Raw genomic sequence first — 21,671 nt, 5'->3', positions numbered from 1 at the left:
GGAGAGCTTTATTATGAAAATACTGCGTCTGTGTTTACCGTCTCAGCTATCTGGCCTTGGTGAGCGCGCTGGCTTGCGGGGCAGATTGGGTGCTGATCCCTGAGATGCCTCCGGAGGACGGCTGGGAGGAGAAGATGTGTCAGAAACTGTCTGCGGTAACTCAGTCAGATTTGGTTCCTCACCGTAAACTTATCACAATATCAGCGTTCATGATGTGTAATGTTAAATCTTAACTTAATCTGCACCGCTCTTATATTTCCAGAAGGAGAGAGTTTTTTACGTGATTAGACAAGACTGATACAGGGCGTCGCGTCTCAGTCGCCTGATGTCTTAATATGTGTTTTTTTCTGCTTTGAAAACATGCCGGTGTTCTGTGATTCAGACCCGTTCCAGGGGCACGAGGCTGAACATTATCATAGTTGCTGAGGGGGCCATTGACAGACATGGGAAACCTATAACCTCTAGTTTTGTCAAAGATGTGAGTACCTGACGGTGAAGACAGGGGAAGCCAGAAGCACGGAGACCCGACTGATGGAAAATAAATCACAGCGATAACCCTCAATATTCCATCCAATACTTTAGACCAGTGGTTCCCAACCTTTTTTCATTGGGGCCCCCCCTACTTGTGTCTAAGACCAGCCAGGCCCCCCGACCCGTACATACTAGCACCAAAATAGTCTTTAATTGAGAAAATGAACATTAATTATGTTTTTTTGATACATTTCTCTTTGGTTTACTCTGTATACATATGACTTTGTTTTTCTCCAATGTCAGCAATGTATAAAATACGCACAAAAGGACATAAAAGGACATAAAAATATTTCAGAAAAATGTCTCTTTTTATATGAGACCAACATTTTTTTAACATTTTTCCTTTAACAACCTGTCGAAGTAGATTAAATGTTGAGTAATGATATAATAATAAGGAATGAAATTAGTGATGCACCGAAATGAAAATTTGTGGCCGAAACCGAAACCGAAAATAATAATAAACACTCGGCCGAATACCGAACATGGTTCTTCAGCAGTTTTTCATTTATTTTGCCTATTTTTTCACCATTGCATAAATCAAATACATTTGATTTAGGCATGCTTTTAAAAGAAGAAAAATCTTTTACAAAATTACAAGGTAGAAAATATTTATTGAACATAAAAAAATGAAATTTTTTTAATTTCCCTGCATTATGTTGTTTTGGTTCCACCTCCTGGTGAATGTTAGGTAAAATTCTTATGGGGTTACTTTTTGGTTGGCCAACGATTTATGTAGTGCGCAATGTTACGGGACGGAGCGGCCAATCTATTTCCTTATTTTACAACGCCGTTATTAATTGTTCGGTTTTTTCCCCACTTATTCCACCGAACACCGAAAGTGTTTTTTTGCCATTTTCGGCCGAACAATTTCGTTTACCGAACAATCGGTTCATCACTAAATAAAATCATTTCCTGTGTTTGTCACCAGTGTATAAAAAACACAAAAAATATTCAAGACATTCATAAATGATTCCTAACAATGTCTTATGAATGACTCATTCACAAATATAATTTTTACAACTGCATAATTTCAAAGCAGACAAAGTTTCGCGCCCCCCCCCCCAGAGATCTCTGGCGCCCCACCAGGGGGGGGCCTGGACCCCAGGTTGGGAGACACTGATATAGACATTGGATGTTCTCTTCGCGAATTAAGCGTTGCCGAGCAACAGTAACGGCAGGATGCTGCTGACGGCGCGGCAGCGAGGCTTTTACTAGGAGAGAACCATCGCGGTCCGGTCCCCCGTGCTTCTGAAAGCCCATGTTACAGCCACCTCTCAGTTTTTCTGTCATGTTGTTTCTCCACCGCACCCCACCCTTGTAGAACCGCGCAGGGATGAAACGGCTGAATATCATAATTGTAGCCGAAGGGGCGATTGATCATAACAACAAGCCCATTACCACTGAGTATATTAAGAATGTAAGTACAGAGCTGTGTGTGGCGAGCGTCCAGCCTCCTGTATGACTCTACTACTGTACTGCTGCCCCGATGTGGCTTTGACTCTGTTGCTGTGTTTCTGGAATGCTCTATCAGGCACACTCGCTAGTTTGGGAAGACGGCTTTCACGGTACTTTACTCTAACCGCTGTAAGACACCCTCACTAAAGCTCACAGCCTGGCGTTGGCCAACGCTAATGCTCTTTGTATTGTAACTGCTTCACACACACACACACATATACACACAGATATATGTATAGAGCGTCTATTACAGTTTTTATCACAGCTCCACTACTAACTGTGTTGCCCTTCAAGCATTATGTTTCTAGTGTGACCACACTCTTTGGTTTTATTTTGGCACTTCCCGCCTGGTGTCCTCTCTGAGCTACGAGCTCGCTGCTAACATGACCGAAAAATTAGACTGGCTTGCTTGTGCTTTGCTGTTTCCCCTTCTCTTCAGCTTTTATATTGTACCCGTGTTCAAGTGTGTGTTGTGATTCATTCCCGCGTGTAGTTTCTGCACAAACATGAATCTTAAAACACGATGTTTTGTTACACGTGTGTGTGTGTCTCGTCGACTTTGAGCTATGAGAGGGAAATCCACTCCACGCCGCTGAATCCTGTGTGTTATCCTCGCAGCTTGTGGTCAAATGCCTGGGCTTCGACACGCGCGTGACCATCCTGGGGCACGTGCAGAGAGGGGGGACCCCGTCCGCCTTCGATCGTATCTTGGTGGGTACATTTTTTTTAATATATATATATTTATTTATTCATTTCGATCATGTGCTCAATATGGTACGCTCATTCATAGCATATCGTGTAATCATTTGGATCGAAAAGGAATAGGCTGAAGCTCTGAGCTTATAAATGTCTACACTTTAACCTTCACATTATTATTATTTACACTTTCTACAACAAATGCTTTCTAGCATTTCCACCCAAAAAAGAAGCAAACACAAAAAAATATATGTAACAACAAAGAACCAGTAAGAAAAGAAAAAAGGAAAAATAAATAATAAATAGTCCCGATTAAAACAAGGACAAAAAGATCAGTAAATATTACCTGCATAATTCCATAATTCTCTCTCTTGCATTTTATCCTTCAATCTTGTTGGTATTTACCAATCATGGTCTGTTTTAAACTATTTTTAAACTGCATGATGTTTTTACTTTGTTTAAGATTATCTGGCAAGCTATTCCACAACTTAACCCCTGTAACTGAAATACACATACTTTTAAGTGTTGTTTTAACTGTTGGTTGTTTGAGATTATGTTCTGCTCAATCAGGCCAATCAGGCCGTCACATCACACAGAAATGAGTAAAAATGTGCTGAATACAGGGTCCAAGATCTCAGAAGTTTCAGCTTTTCATGATCCAAAAATGTCTGAATGGTCAAATAAAACATGCGATCATGTTTGGGATATTTTAATAAGCATTTTGACTGTTAAATTCAGATTCAGACGACTTTATTAATCTCTTTGGGAGGTTCCCTCGAGGAAATTGATCTCCATCTCACTCACAAAGCACTGTCATATACAAATCAAACACCCCTAAAACCAAACACCCATATAAAGATAAAAGATAAAAACAAAAATAGAAATAAAAATAAAAAGTGCAGTGCCATATATAGAAAGATATGGATACGAAAGAAATAAGTGTTATGTAATATTGCACAAAGTTATTGCACTGTCCTGGTTATTGCACAGCCCTGTTTGTTGTTGGTCAGACTGACTCACTGACCCCCCGCAGTCCCTCTGTCCTTCAGTTCTTCTTTGCCCTCCTCCTCCCCCCTGATCTGTTTATTAATATAAAGGCATAATAATAATTAGCAAATAGCTGGTGAATGCACGTTGCATGTTTTTCAGAAGCCACAGTTTGTGGTGCACGCTTGACTTTGTGGTCGGTATTTCCTTTAAACTACGAGTGCAGTAAGATCAGTTTCCTGTGCTCGGAGCAGCAGTGGTAGTAGCTGCGTGCGTCTGAGCAGGTTTTAGGTTAAGCCCATTAGCAGATTTACGCCTCAGCTCGAGGAGCGATGCACAAACATGTTGTTAAAGTGAAAGTAAAGATGAAGAAAGTCAGGGAAACGGAGCACAGTGCACGTCATATCTGTGGCTGAAGAATGAGGCCAGGTTGTGTTAGAAAGTATGAGTGCTGGAGAAGCAAGGATAACGAGGTGCTTGTATCTCTGTGTGTGTGTTTCTAGGCCAGCCGGATGGGCGTGGAGGCCGTCCTGGCCCTGCTGGAGACCACGGCCAACACGCCGGCCTGCGTGGTCTCCCTGTGCGGGAACCAGTCGGTGCGTCTGCCCCTCATGGAGTGCGTACAGATGGTGAGTGCAGCGCCGAGCTGGACGCCGTCCAACAGCGCCACACGTGGAACACACATGCACACAACTGGCACGCAGTTATTCACAGGAGCGCAGAAGCTGAGGAGACGGGGGGGGAGTCGGGGGGAACGACCGGATCAAACGGTGATGCGCAGGGCAACAAGCGGCCCTCATGTTCCCAACAGAGAGGCTTTGTCTCAGGGGCCGTTCGTCTGGCGAATGATTATTTGAGCTTTGAGACGGGTTGGCTGCTCTCCTCCAAATATGATGTAAAACTGTGGCATCTCCATGGTAACGCACAAAGGGGCTTTTGTTGTCATATTGGTCTGTCATGTTCAGATCTTGACAGATCTCCAGGAGAAGAATTTGTTTCATAAAACCCTCCAGGAAAGTAGTTACAGATCACAGCAGGGTGTGTGTTTTTGTTTCCTAAATGAGTGCTGTTCATCCAAAAAGAGATTGTTGCTATAAAATATGCAAGAAGACCTGCAAGTACTCTGTGACATCACCTAAAGATCATTTTGAGGAGCTGTTGAAGCCTGTCTTCAGGATTTTGGCTGATGCCAGTTTGGCCAGAGCTGACTAACCTCAGTTAATCCACCCCTGGACTACTGGGCAGGAGAAACGAGCCTGGCAACGCTCCGCCCGATCTCAGTCATCACCTTAACACACCTTCATTCACACCAAGCTACAGTACGATGCTCATCAATGCTACTTTACCATCGTTCTTATCAAATCTGTCCCTTCAGCCGTCCTCCTTTCAGGTGTCAGTACTGAAATATCATCTGAAATAAGTACTGCCAGGGCGCCGTCTGAGCTTCCCAGAATCCTCAGCTCAGTCTCGGTGGAGCCGAGGTGGCAGCGGAGGTCCAGAGCAGGTAGCCAGCTGGCCATTGGCAAGTCATGGCTAGTCAGCCTGGAGGCATTGGGGCCACCCTGGAAGGTGGCTCGGCCAGAGGAGCGATATAGAGGCTGTACTGCCAGGAATCCTCTCCTTCAGAGCTGGTAGCGGCGGTTTCTATGACTACAGATTACAATCCAGAAGTCAAGTTCACCAAAAGTGCTAAGAAGATAAAGTGACAGCCTTAAAACCTTCGCCTTGGCTTTATCTTATTTTACCTTAACCTTACAGTTGTCAGTCATGAAGGAGGTTGCTATGGAGACCAAGATCTGTTCATACCCGCCTGTAAATATGTTATTTGTGCTGCAAATTTGGACTTTTGAACACGTGGCTTGATGGAGCTCTAGTGGCCGTATGAAGACCTGGGCTGCGTCCGAAATTCCATACTTCCACCCTAATGAGTGTGTCCGACACCATTAGTACGTACTCAATAGTAGCTCTATCCATACTCATTCCGGAGAAATTTATTAGTGTGGATTGATGGACACTAGCTGAGCAGAAACTTCCCACAATGCAATACAGCGGTGTTTGGTTGCTAAGTGATGCATATATGTCATAAGTATAATATTAAGTATAATAATATTATTATATAATATTAATATTATAATATTAGTATATAATAATATTATATAATGTCATCTGGTTTGGGCCAGAATAAACGGGAAATAGTGGAGCGGTGCTGCTACCGCTGCTGTTGGGAGGAAGTGACGTGTGCGCTCTGAGTAGTACGTCCTAATTAATGCACACTACTGATATTTACTCAAAAGTTTGCCAAATTTAAGTATACTTTTTAGTATATACTTTTTAGTATGGCATTTCAGACGCACCGCTGCAGTCGGCTCTAAGCAGTTCTGTCAGTTGTCACACACTTTATTCACATTCACGTTTAATGTTATCTGTCATTTGTTCATTTGCACTTCTTTCTTCTTTTCTTCAGACGCAAGAAGTCCAGAAGGCGATGGACCTGAAGAAGTTTGAGGAGGCGGTGAAGCTCCGGGGCAGGTATTACCACCAGACCAGTCTGATCGACCCAAGCTGCCACTTCCTGTAGATGTACGGTAGCCTTGACAGCCAGTGTGACGCTGCTGCAGAGACAGGCAGAGTGCTGTTTTCATCTGGCCTGAAAAGAGAGGAGCAAAGTGGAAGAGGAGTTTCTCTAAGTGCAGCCGTGTGTTTCTCGGAACTAAAGAACTAATTGTGTGTCATTCAATTGCAGGAGCTTTGAGAACAACCTGAGGACGTACAAACTTCTGGCTCATCGTAAACCAGAAAGTGACCTGCCAGTGGTGAGTCCAGGGAGCCCAACGAGCTCCAGAATGTTGTCTTAGATTGTATTTTACTGTCACAAGGGTTTACCTACAAACACAGAGTCACTACCACAAACTAAAACATGAGTATTTAATACTAATTCAGTCATATTGTGTCCACCTGACGGGTAGTCAGTCAGGCGGAGCTGCTTTTATCCATCTGCTGAACACCTAATAAGTGCAGTCAGAGTAGCCCGTGTGGCTCAGCGCTAGTCTGCTGGTCGTGATATTGGATGACACCCGGCTCTCCCGCTGAGCGACGGCTCTTTCAGGCCCGTCAGGAGCTTTGGGCTGCAGCCTCCTGCCGTGGCTCCGGAGGAGACGGCTCAGCCTGAGGATCACTGAGGTGTAGAGGCAGCATAGCAGCTCCTGTCGGGGGTTACACCCCCCCTGCATCTCTAACGATGGCCTCTCTTAGGCCCACATATAGCGGGGAACATCACCAGAAGCCATGTATTGATTCACATCATGCAGCATCACAAACTGTCCACTGCCAGTGAGATGAAGTTGCTTTCGTCAACGAAAATAATGACTAAATATCGTCGTCAACAAACCTTTATCACCTGAGGAAAATGAGACGAGACGCAACGAAAATGCTGGTCATGTGATGATAACAATAATTAAATATATAATGCAATATTGTAGATGAATAAAAACAAGGCTAAAATGTAGATTACAAAATAAAAACAAAGATCCTTAATGTCCATGTTTTCAGTAGTTTCTCTGGTTTAGTTCTGCTGGGTGACGTTAGTCCTCAATCCCAGTCGCTGCAGCGGGGAATCAGATCCAGAAGATGCAGCTGCAGAGTTAGAGGCTGATGCCGTTAACGCAGAGCTCTAGGTTCACGTCTATTAAAAACTAAGTAACATAGAGAAACGTGGGGATCTGCTCTGGGGCTGGAGAAGAAGAAGAAGAACCATCTTTGGAAACACTTTCCTACATAGACGTGGAAAAGAAAACCCAATGTGTCGTCGAAAAAGAAAAAGACGGGGAGAAATGCGGAAAAATAAATATGTTTTAAACTCAAATTAGAATCTTCTGTATCTGGAATGAATGTATTCTTGAGTTTATAAGGTAACAATATTATAATAATAAGATAACCTTGTTTGAATTGTAAAATGGGTTTGGCTAAATACAATCTTTGACTAAAATGGTCCTGGACAATTCTAACTAAAGGCTGACAAAAACAACACTACAGTGAGATGAGTTCATCTGCAATGTCACTTTTGACGTCAGATTTGTTTTTCTTTGCACATTTAACCTCTTGCTATGTGTTTTCAACCCCCAGAGCAACTTCAACGTGGCGGTGCTGAACGTCGGGGCCCCCGCGGCCGGCATGAACGCTGCCGTCCGCTCGGCCGTCAGGGTGGGCATCTCTGAGGGCCACAAGATGTTCGCCGTCAGTGACGGATTCGAGGGCTTTTACAAAGGACAGGTGAGCTCCACAGCGCCGGCGTGCAGCTGCTGTTCCGTAGCGCGCTGTCAGGATCCGCCGGGGGAGTCATCACGCCGGAGAGATTTCACGGCGTAACCGAAGCTGGAAACTCGATAAAATATTCAGTGCATGACTTTAATTTTTCTAATCAGTAACTCGGAGAGAATTGGCTTAGCCTGATGAGAGCCGCAGTGGTGCACAATCACTGTTAGCTCCCTCGCTGAAAAATAATCAGGGAGACCCAGGGGATAATCGCTGCAGATTAATGTAAACCAATTTCCCACACAGACTGCTCAGCTCAGACTGAGGACGTGCAGTACCACAACCAACCAGCAGATGGAGACAGAACGCACAAATAAAAGGCTTTGGGAGGATTTTGGATACATTTCCCCACAAATGTCACCAAAAGAACCAAAAGAGTTTTGAATAGAGTCAAATTCTTGTGTGATCTTTAAATTCCAACCCTGCTCTAGACTGTAACCTGAGACGGCTTCTCTGTTGGTAGAACTGGTTCCACTTCAGACCTCACAGCCAGAAACCTTAAACCTTTCAGGCCATGAAAATGCCAGCGTTTAATGAATTACCTGACCATTCCCTAATGCCACTGGCTCGTTGAATGTTTTATTTGAGCCCCGACCTCCTGAAATCTGACTATAATGGGACCCGGCGAAGATCAGTGCCCAGGGGACGAATAGACAGTTACTTCACCACCGCGTCGTTGGTGCTGAGAGTTTTGGATTTGCGGGCGAGGTGTTTAAATTGGCATCAGATCTCTGAGTAAGGCTTCAATTCATGGTGGGAATGAAGACAACAGTTGGGTGTTTTGCTGTTTGTATTGAAAACATGAAGGATTACCTGGTGAGACGGGTAAACGGGTAAACCTGCTCTGGTTTCTGTTTTGTTCCCTCCAGATTAAAGAGATCAAATGGGGGGATGTTGGAGGATGGACGGGGCAGGGCGGTTCCCTGTTGGGGACCAAAAGGTAAAAGTCTCTTTCTTTTTCATTTTTTAAATACATAAACAAAAGCTGTAAGAGAGAAAGCTGTTGGGAGTGTGAATAAATGCGCTGACGTGGCATTCCAGGAGAAACTGAGCCTCAGTTTGTTTACGTAAACAGTCCAATCAGATTGGACATCTTCCATCTTTTATAGCCGTATTGCACCAGTGACTTTATTTTCATCTTTTTAAGAAAAGTGTCATCTTGTTTCTCCCCAGAACACTTCCTGCTAAGCATGTTGACAAAATTGCCGAGCAGATGCGAAAGCACAATATAAACGCACTGCTGGTTATCGGTGGATTTGAGGTACGTACCAACGCCTTTCCTGTCGCCAGTAGTTTATGTGCTTAAAGTCACCAGACAGGCGTGTTTTTTCTTTTTAAATATGTTTTCTGGCTTCTAAGCTCTTTAGTGATGACTAGCTGGGACAAAGACGTCATTATTGCTCCCAGTAATTAGAGCAGACAGCTGCAGGGCTTTAATCATCTCCTCAGATGTGCATATGTGCTGAATATTGATACTCCCCATCAGTCCCCATCATTTCATGTCAGGACGCCGCCATATGGCTCACGTGTACACGAACATGCTCTCACCGTCGTCACGTTGACAGAAACAGCAGAACTAATGAGTTTAACTGCAACGTGAAGTTGCTACACTTTTGCTTTTATTTTCATTACTCTTTTTTTTTTTAAACAATATTTTTATTAATTTTTCACTTTTACAAGTAAAGAATGAGATGCATAACATGATCCACAGAAATAACAAGCAAAACAGGCAAACAAACAAGCTCAGATCCATATAAATAATACCGTAGGTTACAGTAAAAATGTACAGAAAGACAAGTCAAGAAAATCCCTGCAACATGATATTAGAAACATCAGGCTCTACATAGTTCAAGTAGGGTTCCCAAACTTTATAGAATTGGTCTGTTTTTGAATGTAATATACAGGACTGTCTCAGAAAATTAGAATATTGTGATAAAGTTCTTTATTTTCTGTAATGCAATTAAAAAAACAAAAATGTCATACATTCTCAGTGTTTCCGCAGGGTTTTAAAAAGTATTAAAAAGTGATACATGAAAATTGCCAAATTTAAGGCCATTAAAAGTGTTACATTCACTGTCAGAAGTATTATTTTTTTTTAAATTGGTATTATTTTTTACCTTTTACATTTTAAGCAGTCTATTTTATTGTCATTCACAAAGTGAAATAAATGTGAAACATCTGGTCAACATCAATGAGTCTATAAATCTGTTCTGTATAGTGTTCTATAGTTCAAAATCTGTTGTTAAAATGTTAAAAGGTCCGTGATTAACACTTAATGTTGTGACAGTTTTTAAAAAAAATCTGAAGGTAGTGAAAAAGGTATTAAATTGGTATTAAATTTAACATAAGGATTGCTGTATAAACCCTGATTCTGGATTCATTACAAATCAACTGAAATATTGCAAGCCTTTTATTATTTTAATATTGCTGATTATGGTTTACAGTTTAAGATTCAGATTCCCAGAATATTCACATTTTTTTAGATATTTGGATATTTGAGTTTTCTTAAGCTGTAAGCCATGATCAGCAATATTAAAATAATAAAAGGCTTGCAATATTTCAGTTGATTTGTAATGAATCCAGAATGTATGACATTTTTGTTTTTGTAATTTTATTACAGAAAATCACAATATTCAAATTTTCTGAGACAGTCCTGTACATGTAAGGTGGCACTAGATCAAACACCACTCTTTGCCAGCCTTTAACAGTTGGTACTTTTTCATTGATCCACTGCAATTGATACACTTTTGCTTTTAACTGTTAGATGCACTGAGAATGTTTTAATGTTTGTGTTTAAATAAAAAGTGAACCAGCTGATTGTTTTTAACAGGAAACCAACACCTGCTTTTCATTTCACGCAACCCTGTTTAGCTGCTCACCGGCTCTAATCTTCCTGTGATAGTACTCGAGTGTTCCTCTGTATACATGAGTGTGTATTTTGGGGGTGAATGTGGAGTGGTACCTGTCTGTTTCGCTGCTGTCCGTTGTGATAGACCCGGCTCCTCCCTCCCCTCGGCACTCTTCCACTAATGTCTTTCCCTTCCCTGTGGCAAGTAGCACCTCTCAACCACACCAGCTTGCCAGAGTCCCTCCGCCCTTCAGACACGAACTAAAGCCCTTGGCTCTGCCCTGCAGGCCTTCCTGTCACTGCTGGAATTGTTAACGGCTCGTGGGAAATATGACGAGTTCTGTGTGCCCATGGTCATGGTCCCAGCCACGGTCTCCAACAATGTGCCTGGCTCAGACCTCAGCATCGGCGCTGACACGGCTCTGAACGCCATCACTGATGTAAGTGCTGGAGGCCTGGCGACACCGTTAGGGGACGACGCACGCTCACAGTTAAGTTGCACGGAGGGAGAGACGGCTGTTGTCGCCGGCGGATCTGTGCCTCTCGGCCGCCTATCGGGCTCATTTCCAATCAAATCTGGTGTCAAAACCTGGCTAGAAATTACGCCACCAGGCATGTTTTCCCGCCGCGGCGGATGTTCCTGCCGCCGCCGCGGCGGCGCTGCCTGGTGGCTCAGGTGCACAGTAGCGTCCCTCCCTTCCTACAGGTAAGTGAGCGAGCCACATGCAGGCATGCTGTGAGGTGCACAAGCGCTGTGACTGCCATGTTTGCTCTGCCTGCCCCCCCCACCCAACTGTGTGTGTCCTCCCACCTGTTTAAGATGAGTTTGTCTTGTTAACATAAAGTAAAAGGCAAGGCAAGTTTATTTGTATAGCACTATTCAGGTAATTCAAAGTGCTTTACATCAGGGGTCTTCAACCAGGGGGAGGTACTGCAGGGGGTCCTCCAACTTAAAAAGAAATAAAGGCAATTTTAACCAAAATAATTTGTGAGAAAAAATAAATAAATAATGTTAATGGAGTTTTCTCAATATATATACAGTATTTTCCGCATTATAAGGCGCACTAAATATATGGTAAAATATCATACTATAGTGGCTGGGGTTGAGTTATGCATCTACCTGATGGAGCTGCGCTACAGGAAATGCTACAAAATCCTACAGCAAATGCAAATGCAAAAAAAAAAACAAGAAAAGTACCGTATGTGAAACTTTATTAACAAAATAAAAACCAGCTTTGCTCTGTCTCGTCAAAGTCTCCATTAGGCGAGTCAGCGTCGCTGCTGTTGTCTTGAACGTCTGTGACAATTCCTGACGTTTTTAGCGCCATTACTTCGGCGACACCAACTACATTACCCACAATCCCCCTGACTACAGTAACAGAAATGACCGTAATGATCATATATAAGGCGCACTGCCGGTTTTTGAGAAAATTAAAGGCTTTTAGGTGCGCCTTATAGTGCGGAAAATATGGTGTGTATATATATATATATATATATATATATATATGATTGAGAAAACTCCATTAACAGGCGGTAATAATCTACTTTTGACAATAACTATTTAGTCTACAACTCTACATAAATGATTCCCCTGACGTGAGTCATGTGACTAATGTCAACTTTAGAGTGGAAAAACGAGCTAGCTAGCTGTTTTAGAAAGGAAAATTTGTTGCGAAATTGACTTGGCTATTTCATATTTAACGATAGACCTGAGGGATAAATTAGTGACAATAACGAAGCCTAAAGCTGGAGATTGTAACGTTACAGCTCAGCCTAACGTTACTCCTTCCACGTCTGACGAGGACAAAGTTTCAACCGTAAACACATGTAGGCTAATAACCCAGTCAGGAATTGGTTAAGAAGGTGATATAAGCAGAATAAAACACATTCAAAAGTTATTAGAAGCTAGGCTTAAAACACATTTAAAAAAAAGGGGGGGGAAAAATAAGAATTCCAAGCGGGGGTCCCTGCTCTGTTTTTCTCTCATCCAAGGGTCCCTGGGGTGAAAAAGGTTGAAGACCCCTGCTTTACATCAACATTAAAAGCGGCAAGACACAATTAAACAGTAAATAACAAATAAAATGATAAGAAAAGAGGTAAAATAATAAAAAGCACAGCAGGTAAGTATTTCATTTAGGAGTACGCTTCAGTAAACAGTAATGTTTTTAGGTCTGATTTAAAGGATCTACAGTTGGAGCAGACCTCAGGTCTACAGAAGTTTGTTCCACCGGTGAGGAGCAGAATAACTGAACCTCACCTTGCTTGGTTCTGGTTCTTGGGACACAAGAACCAAGCGTAAAGTAAAATCAGACTAACCATGGACGAGAGAATAACCCTGATCTAGATAGAATAACATTTGTGGATGTCCATCGTCTTCACCCCCCATCACCATCAGTGCTGCTCGTCGTGCCTGCAACAGTCGCACGGTCGCTCCACGCTGCGTCACCGCTCGCAAAGACACGGCCCTGTCTCTGTCCCCCCCTTGTTCTTTTATTCTACTATTTTTACTTTTATTCTTTCTGCCTTCTGTCTACTCCCCCTCTTTCTCCCCCCGTCTGAGTTTCGTCTCCACCGTTTGCTCTCGTGTCCTCCCCCCTGCCTCTCTGCCAAAGGGGGGGCCGCAGCCCGGCTATCACACGGAGAGAAGCTGGAATGGCAGGGTCCGCTCCCACGAGCCGGGGGGGGGCGGCCTGTACCCCTCCCCGGCTCTGGCGTGTGGCTCTAACCCGTTTTCTGTATACACACCGCTTCAGGCGCTTGAGAGTCTGCTGCAGCTGTTTGAGGCTCGTGCTACCTATGAGGAGTTTTGCATCCCCATGTGTATGCTGCCCGCCACCATAAGTAACAATGTGCCGGGCACAAATCTAAGTATCGGGGCGGACACGGCCCTCAATGCCATCGTGGAGGTAAGGCAGTTCCCCCCGCCGCCGCCGCTGAAACAGCTCACAGTTTAACCCTTTACAGGGCAAGTCAGTACTACATCCTGTGATTAGGACCAAAAACACAAGCTAGAATGTCTGTAGAGCAGACCCAGTAGCCCTGTAGAGGGGTTTATTGACTGCCCTATAAAGGGTTAAGATGTTTGAGGTTAAAAATACCAGAACATTGACCGTCAGTCAAGTCCAGTGCTAATAATCAACAAACAGTCAGATCAAGAGACTTTTTTGCACATAAACTCAACAAACATTACCTTAAATCCACCTACTGTAGGACTTCACTATGATTGTAACTAGCGGTGGGACGATACGGGTAACTCACGATTCAATACTGTGGCAATATGTGGCCCACGATAATATCACGATACATGATATCTACAATATTCCATATATTGTAAGAAATTTCATCAATGATATATCACGATATATGTGACTGAAAAAGAAAAAATACCCATAAAAAGGAAAACGTCTGTAGTTATGCATTTATTCAATGCCCAAAACTTCCTACAATGTGTAAAGAAAGTGCATTTGTATATTTCCTCACTGCCTCTTAGTCTTGTAAATGTAAACTCTGTACAGCTGGACTAATTAAAGTGCATGAACAATAGTGCGGTGACAACCACGTAAATCCATTATGTGTGTTGTAATAAAATATTGATATTTGCCATCAGTTTATCGATTATTTATTGCGACAGAGGGCGCAACATTATATTGCAATATCGATTTTTTTCCCCACCACTAATTGTAAGTCAGATTGTTATCCAGATGTTAATTTACAACTTCTACGATTGTTAAAATCTGTCAATCTCCTGAACTGACTTATGTGTGATTATGGGCACTTGGCCGTCGGGTTAAAAGCTCTCCAGACGAGCTCGGCCACATGTTTTACCCTCAGATGTGATGTGCTCTCTCATCCTTTGCAGGACGTCAGTCAGTCTGGTGAGAGAGCAGCATTTAGCCCGAATGTTTATCTCAATAAGAAGAAGAAAGAGATTGTCGATGGCTTCTCTGCATGGAATGTCTTATTATGATTATGATGCTCTAATATAACAGAAGCTAGTTATCCAAACATCTGGCGTGCATTAATATTGTCAGCTGACTCACTGAGTTTATGTGCACACGCCAGACTTGCGACCGCATCAAGCAGTCGGCCAGCGGCACCAAGAGGCGCGTGTTCATCATCGAGACGATGGGGGGCTACTGCGGCTACCTGGCCACCGTGGGGGGGCTGGCCGCCGGCGCTGATGCTGCCTACATCTACGAGGAGCCCTTCGACATCAGAGACCTGCAGGTAAAATAACATTTTCTCACACAAGAGCAGTCTCTCAACAATGTAGCGCTAGTAAGGAGGTGAAACAAAGACGTAATCAAACAGCTGAGGCCGACAGGTGGTTGCAGTAATGGTTTGGTGTCAGTAAAAGGGTGAAGGATCCGCAGGCGTACTTCTCCTAGCATGTAATATAAACGGATGTTGGAGGCATCTGGAGGAACCTCAGTGCATTATGGGACAGATCCCTAAACACATCTGGACTAGGATGTGTGCTTCATGGGAAACATCTGCATCCACGTGGACTTGCATTCAGAAAGGCCTCTGAAAACTTCCCTGGGCTCAAGAGAAGCCTTTTCTGAGGCTTGTCCAGAGGCTGGACGTCTCGGGGCTCGGAGGCGTCTGGGATGGACCGCTTTGGATCAGACAAATCCTAACCACCAATGTTTGTTTGGAACTGAATGGGTACCGTGTGGACTGGACTGAATACAGATAACCAGATAACCTCATGTGACATGAGGCTTGTGTCATGTCCACTCCTGCAGTCTGCTCCAGTCTCGAGCACGTTGAGTTGATTTTAAAAGTTGAAATGCTGCGACTCATTGATAACATCTGAAATACTTCAGGGATCCTGAACTTCGGCTGGTGTTTTGTGTGTTTATCAGACATGATAAACTGATTTACTGTCCCAACCTTTTTGTGATGCGTTCAATTGTTTAATTGTTTAATTAGGATCCCCATTAGCTACAGCGTGACTGCAGCTATTCTTCCTGAGGTCCGCCAACATTTTAAAATAATACAGTACTAAACATAACATAATAAATGCATACCAAATAAATTTCCACTACATAAAGGGAATATCAAATTAAAAATACAAAACAAAAACACTGCACAGTTAAGAGTTCATATGAGGTCGTCAAAAGGCCCGAAAAGCAGTTCACAATTTCATTTGTAGTCTAGAACTTCACAACTGATCTACTCAGAAAAAAAGAAAGAAAAAAATTACATTCAACAACAGTCCTAACCAACTATGTTCAATTTCCAGCATATCAGACAATCAGTCTCAGCAGCTGCTGGTTTAAGTGATCTCTATTTCCCGTGTTACGGGCCTGAGATGCAGAAACAGAATCCCACCAACTCAAGAGTTCAGAGAGAGAGGAAGAAATAGTTCTCACTTGATGCATCTGCATTAAAAATAAATGAATACATCTGCTGATCTTTAGATTTATTGTAATATTTATGTGTTTTTATTCTGATTATGGGGTTGTGAGTTCACCCGTCTCACCAATAGCCCTGCTGCTCCACCAGGGGGCACTCCGGCTCCATCCTCAGGCAGCATGTAGCGCTCCATCTACCGGTCGCTACCACTCACATGTGCCTCTTTTCTTCCCTTCACAGGCGAATGTTGAGCATCTGACAGAGAAAATGAAAACCAGCATTCAGAGAGGACTGGTCCTCAGGTGAGAGAGCGACGTGCTGCCAGGGCTGCACCTCGGACCATGCAGGATGCAGAACTAGTCTGTAAAACCAGTCTGCTGGTATCGTAGACAGATGTTCAGCAGTGATGCTCTCAGTGATGTCAGCAAAGCCCTACATCACGTAAACGAACCCCCCCAGCTAACATCTCGGCTTCTGTGTGTTCAGGAATGAGAACAGCAATGAAAACTACACGACAGACTTCATCTACCAGCTGTACACAGAGGAAGGGAAGGGGGTGTTTGACTGCAGGAAGAACGTGCTGGGACACATGCAGCAGGTAACGCAGGCCGCCCTCTCCCCTCAAACTAATCGCCGGCCCCGAACCTCTCCCGTGGAATGAGGGAAGATTTAATAAACAAATGTCCCGTATTTGTGCTGGAAATACAGCATGTGCTGCGTTTCCACGCGGGGGCTGTTGTGTTTTGTTTGGGCGCGCCTGGAGATTAACGCAGACAAAGCTGGATCAAACAAAACATCAATGATCTCGGGGAGATAATGAGATGCGGGAGCTAATAAAAGAATGCAGATCTAGGGGGGGGGTTAAAGATAGCGCAGGCAAACAAATGAATATATTGATAAATGCGTCTGGATGAGCTGAGTGAAACTCCCGTTGCAGGGCGGAGCGCCGTCCCCGTTTGACCGCAACTTCGGCACCAAGATCTCGGCCCGGGCGATGCAGTGGCTCTCCCAGCGGCTGGTGGAGACGTTCAGACGAGGTGAGGCTGCCGACGTCCCCGTTGTGCCGTTAGCTGAAGTAACGCCGCAGTCCCGTAGCGGAGCCTCCCTCCCTGCAGAGGCAGAGCCGTCATGGAGTCACCCTTTCCCCTGAAATGAGGAACAAAATCCAAAGATATGAACAATAATGATGATTAAGGCTACTATCAAACTCCTCTTTTTACTTTGTTTTGTTTCCTTTGTGTCTTCCCCCCTTCCCTCCCCTCCCACATGGATGACTTAAGATGAAGGTAAATCCTTTTTTATACGCTGGCTCCATGACCATGTACGTGTTCATCGGTAGCTCCGTGTCCCTGTGTGTCACCGCATCGCGTCCACGCGCCGCACATTTATCAGCCGCCGCCATGCCTTGGCATTTCCAGTTCACGAGTGCAGAGCGTCTGGAAATGAGCAAGCATGGGGCTGGATAAGTAAAAGTGTTTGTTTTTTCTGCTTTGATCCACATTTTCCTTTCCGTCTGTGGCGCTTTGAGTTGCTTCTTAGTGATAGTGTCGAGCGCCGCACCATCTCTTCTGTTTAGTTTGCTGCACAGTTGCTGTTTTTCCTTCATCAGCCGGTCACAGCGACTGCAGAGTCTTGTATGTGTGCTGGCGGCGTTTTCACGCGCCCGTGCTCCCCGTGTTTCCCCCCCAGGCCGAGTGTTTGCCAACACGGAGGACACGTGCTGCCTGCTGGGGATGCTGGGCCGGACCCTCGTCTTCCAGCCCGTCGTGCAGCTCAAGGATCACACCGACTTCGTGTACGTACCTCCGTCGGCCGTCTAATGGCGCTTTTTACACTAGCACCTACTAGGAATGGGCGATATTTTACCGTTCACGATAAACCGTCAAAACAATTCCTCACGATAAGAATTTGTATCTCACGGTAAAAACGATACATTCCCGTTGATGATGTTTTGTGTAAAACCTGAAGGAAGGAAGGAAGGAAGGAAGGAAGGAAGGAAGGAAGGAAGGAAGGAAGGAAGGAAGGAAGGAAGGAAGGAAGGAAGGAAGGAAGGAAGGAAGGAAGGAAGGAAGGAAGGAAGGAAGGAAGGAAGGAAGGAAGGAAGGAAGGAAGGAAGGAAGGAAGGAAGGAAGGAAGGAAGGAAGGAAGGAAGGAAGGAAGGAAGGAAGGAAGGAAGGAAGAAGGAAGGAAGGAAGGAAGGAAGGAAGGAAGGAAGGAAGGAAGGAAGGAAGGAGGAAGGAAGGAAGGAAGGAAGGAAGGAAGGAAGGAAGGAAAGGAAGGAAGGAAGGAAGGAAGGAAGGAAGGAAGGAAGGAAGGAAGGAAGGAAGGAAGGAAGGAAGGAAGGAAGGAAGGAAGGAGGAAGGAAGGAAGGAAGGAAGGAAGGAAGGAAGGAAGGAAGGAAGGAAGGAAGGAAGGAAGGAAGGAAGGAAGGAAGGAAGGAAGGAAGGAAGGAAGGAAGGAAGGAAGGAAGGAAGGAAGGAAGGAAGAAGGAAGGAAGGAAGGAAGGAAGGAAGGAAGGAAGGAAGGAAGGAAGGAAGGAAGGAAGGAAGGAAGGAAGGAAGGAAGGAAGGAAGGAAGGAAGGAAGGAAGGAAGGAAGGAAGGAAAGGAAGGAAGGAAGGAAAGGAAGGAAGGAAGGAAGGAAGGAAGGAAGAAGGAAGGAAGGAAGGAAGGAAGGAAGGAAGGAAGGAAGGAAGGAAGGAAGGAAGGAAGGAAGGAAGGAAGGAAGGAAGGAAGGAAGGAAGGAAGGAAGGAAGGTATGTATGAGCCTGAAATAAATACATAACGAACAAATGAACGATAAATTCCCATTGATGACGTTCAGTAGCATTTAGTATCTCTCAGAGCAGTGTTTTGGCTCCAAAGACTGAATGTGGTGATAGATTCATAGTTACAAAGGTGGAGTTGAATTGGTATTTTTTTTATCGTCATTTCTATCGTTATCGGGTGAAATGCCAGAAATTATTGTGATACATTTTTTAGTCCATACCGCCCATCCCTAGCACCTACTCGCCTCGACTCAACTTGGCCAACAATTCAGCACCTGGAGCAGAAGTAGGAGGTTGGAGTGAAGCTGCTGTGACGTATTTGATTGTTGATCTAAACAGAGAAGACAACAACACTAAAGATGTAGAACCTGGAGGAGATGATAGATGTGCTGCTGGGTCTGTGGCTTGTGTTCGATATCAAGTTAAAAAATGGGAGAGAGAGAAGCTTCAAGTGGCAACGCTTTTTAATTTTCTTAGTTTGTCTCTTTGCTGCTTGAAAAGTCATCTGGAGCCGTGAGCAGCTATGAAGAGACAGAGCTCCTGGTGGATCTGGTCGTTCCTTATCTCCATCTAGATCCCTTTTAATTCTCTCCTCAGCACCAGGTTTATGAACATCTGACCCTCAGAGTTGGATCACCAAACAGACTTTTGCTGCCATTGCTGGTCGAATAAAATGAACCAGAATCCGTCAGAGTCTCTTTCTCTGATTTCCTCCTCCTGACTCAGACGTCTGACTCCAACCCCCCGACAATCAGTGGCCTGTAGTGTGATGATGTCAGATACAGCCGACTCAGCCGCTTAGAACCTCAGCAGAGTTACAGAAAAGTATTTACTTGGCACGTTAGACCCCTAGTGGGAAAGAACCAAACCAAACCGAGGAGGTTCTAGTGGAAAAGCGTCATAACAGAACACGTTTCCATCCGTGACTCGATTGCAGTAGCAGCCCACCTCCTCCTCATCACTTCATTTGTCTCTCCCTGCAGCCACAGGATCCCCAAGGAGCAGTGGTGGCTGAAGCTGCGTCCCCTCATGAAGATCCTGGCCAAGTACAAGACGAGCTACGACGTGTCCGACTCGGGCCAGCTGAGCACGTGATCCACACCAGACCCAAAGAGTCGGACGCCTCCGTGGCCATGTGAAGCCCCCGGCTCCCCGAGTACAGGCCGTGTGTGAGACCTGGACGCGTGTGAGGCCTCATTCCTTCCTTAGTGTTGTAAACCAGCTCCGCACACGTCACTTCCTGCTCTGTCACTTCCTCCAGCGTCATTCCTCATTGTTATATCTTAACACCATGAATCATGAACCGTAGTCCTACCAAACACACACACACACACACACACACACACACACATACACACACACGCACAGTTGTCCTGCCATGCATCTGTGTGTCCTTGTCGCCCTGGTGGTTTAGTCTTATAGTCGTTATTAAATTGCACTTTCTCTGTCTGGAGCTGCGTAGACGAGCTCTGGTTCCCAGAGCGGCACAAAGACGAAGCAGACGCTGTTATCTGCAGTGAAGCTCAGCGCAGCGCAGCGCCGATGAAGTGGGGCTCCGCGTATTGAAGAGAAACTGAAGCAGCGCAGCTCCAACTGACGCCAGTCAGCAGAGCTGCGTCCTTTGCTCTACACTGAAGAACTAATATTTATCTTTTTAACTTTGTTTATTTTGCTTGTAAAGATGGATATATTAATAATTGTACTGTAAGCACAGCTGTGCTGAGTAGCCGTCTGTCATTGCACCAACAAATTAGCTGTGTACGAGACTGTGTGTACGAGATTATGATTTCCCACAGAATAAAAGTCAGACCAGAGAAGTGTAACCTGTTGATTATTGTCCCCGGGTTGTTTTCTTTCACTTCCAGATTTAAATCACACTAGGGCTGTTCGATTAATCGATTTTAAATCGTAATCGCGATTATGTAATTAGAACGATGTTAAACCGTGAAAATCGTAAAATCGATTTTTCCCTTTTTTTTTATTTTATTTTTTTTACCTTGTCTGCACACATATTAATGATTGATACCATATTAATGATTGATGGAAATACCTCTCAATACCTGCGACAAGTGCCCCATCGGAGAGGTTCTTTAGTGTAGGAGGGATGCGGTAGACCGGCTCGTGTTCCTTGCAAAAAACGTACAAATGTGAACAGCAAATGTAATGATGACATTACACACCTCTACCTCCTTCATGGGTTGCATTATTATTTAGAATGCAAAGACCCAGTTTAGTTTAATTAGAAAATGTCTTGTTTTATTTAATTGGAAATATAACTTACTGTATGTTTGCAAGTGCTGATTTGCTGATTTTTCTTTCAGAGATAAAACTTTATATTTTATTATATTTTTTAAAACTTTTTTTCAACTTATTTTACAGAGTTTTGCACTTTATTCATTCATTTTTGGTTTAATAAGAGCAAAGTTTGCACTTAATGCCCAATGGGGCAAATGTTCAATAAAAAAACAGGATATTTGAAATAATTTCTTTGCCTTTTGTCAATTCACAAAATAATCGTAATCGAAAATCGGATTTGAGAGAAAAAAATCGAGATTTTATTTTGGGCAAAATCGAACAGCCCTAAATCACACCTTCTTCCCCCCTTAAGGGACTTAAAAATACTTAAATAAGAAGCCATGCAACATATTAACTGTGCAGACCTCCTTGTGGGGGTGAATATTGCTGAATGTTTAAGTCGAAGCTGAAGAGCTCCGTG

General features: G+C 44.0%; 1 protein-coding gene across 4 annotated transcripts in view; it reads left to right on the top strand.

Moving 5' to 3' along the window:
* Positions 1–20,784, top strand: part of pfkpa (phosphofructokinase, platelet a) — a 28,604-nt gene extending 7,820 nt beyond the window's left edge. The window contains exons 7-22 of one of the 4 annotated variants that reach the window (XM_061713817.1): positions 47–155; positions 1,853–1,948; positions 2,605–2,697; positions 4,173–4,298; positions 6,134–6,198; positions 6,413–6,482; positions 7,792–7,938; positions 8,850–8,920; positions 9,154–9,241; positions 13,582–13,734; positions 14,891–15,055; positions 16,430–16,491; positions 16,676–16,787; positions 17,127–17,226; positions 17,879–17,984; positions 19,939–20,784. In XM_061713817.1, the coding sequence (XP_061569801.1) occupies positions 47–155; positions 1,853–1,948; positions 2,605–2,697; positions 4,173–4,298; positions 6,134–6,198; positions 6,413–6,482; positions 7,792–7,938; positions 8,850–8,920; positions 9,154–9,241; positions 13,582–13,734; positions 14,891–15,055; positions 16,430–16,491; positions 16,676–16,787; positions 17,127–17,226; positions 17,879–17,984; positions 19,939–20,050 (1,675 nt within the window). In that variant the 3' untranslated portion in view covers positions 20,051–20,784. Of the gene's footprint in view, positions 1–46; positions 156–382; positions 479–1,852; positions 1,949–2,604; positions 2,698–4,172; positions 4,299–6,133; positions 6,199–6,412; positions 6,483–7,791; positions 7,939–8,849; positions 8,921–9,153; positions 9,242–11,115; positions 11,269–13,581; positions 13,735–14,890; positions 15,056–16,429; positions 16,492–16,675; positions 16,788–17,126; positions 17,227–17,878; positions 17,985–19,938 lie in introns of all 4 variants that reach the window. The other 3 variants (XM_061713819.1, XM_061713818.1, XM_061713820.1) reach the window with 3 other exon arrangements.
* Positions 20,785–21,671: the final 887 nt, after the last annotated feature.

Source organism: Cololabis saira, chromosome 22 (genome assembly GCF_033807715.1).
Source record: "Cololabis saira isolate AMF1-May2022 chromosome 22, fColSai1.1, whole genome shotgun sequence".
Lineage (NCBI taxonomy): Eukaryota > Metazoa > Chordata > Actinopteri > Beloniformes > Belonidae > Cololabis > Cololabis saira.
Note: the sequence above shows the minus strand (reverse complement) of the source record. Positions and strands in the feature narration are given on the sequence as shown.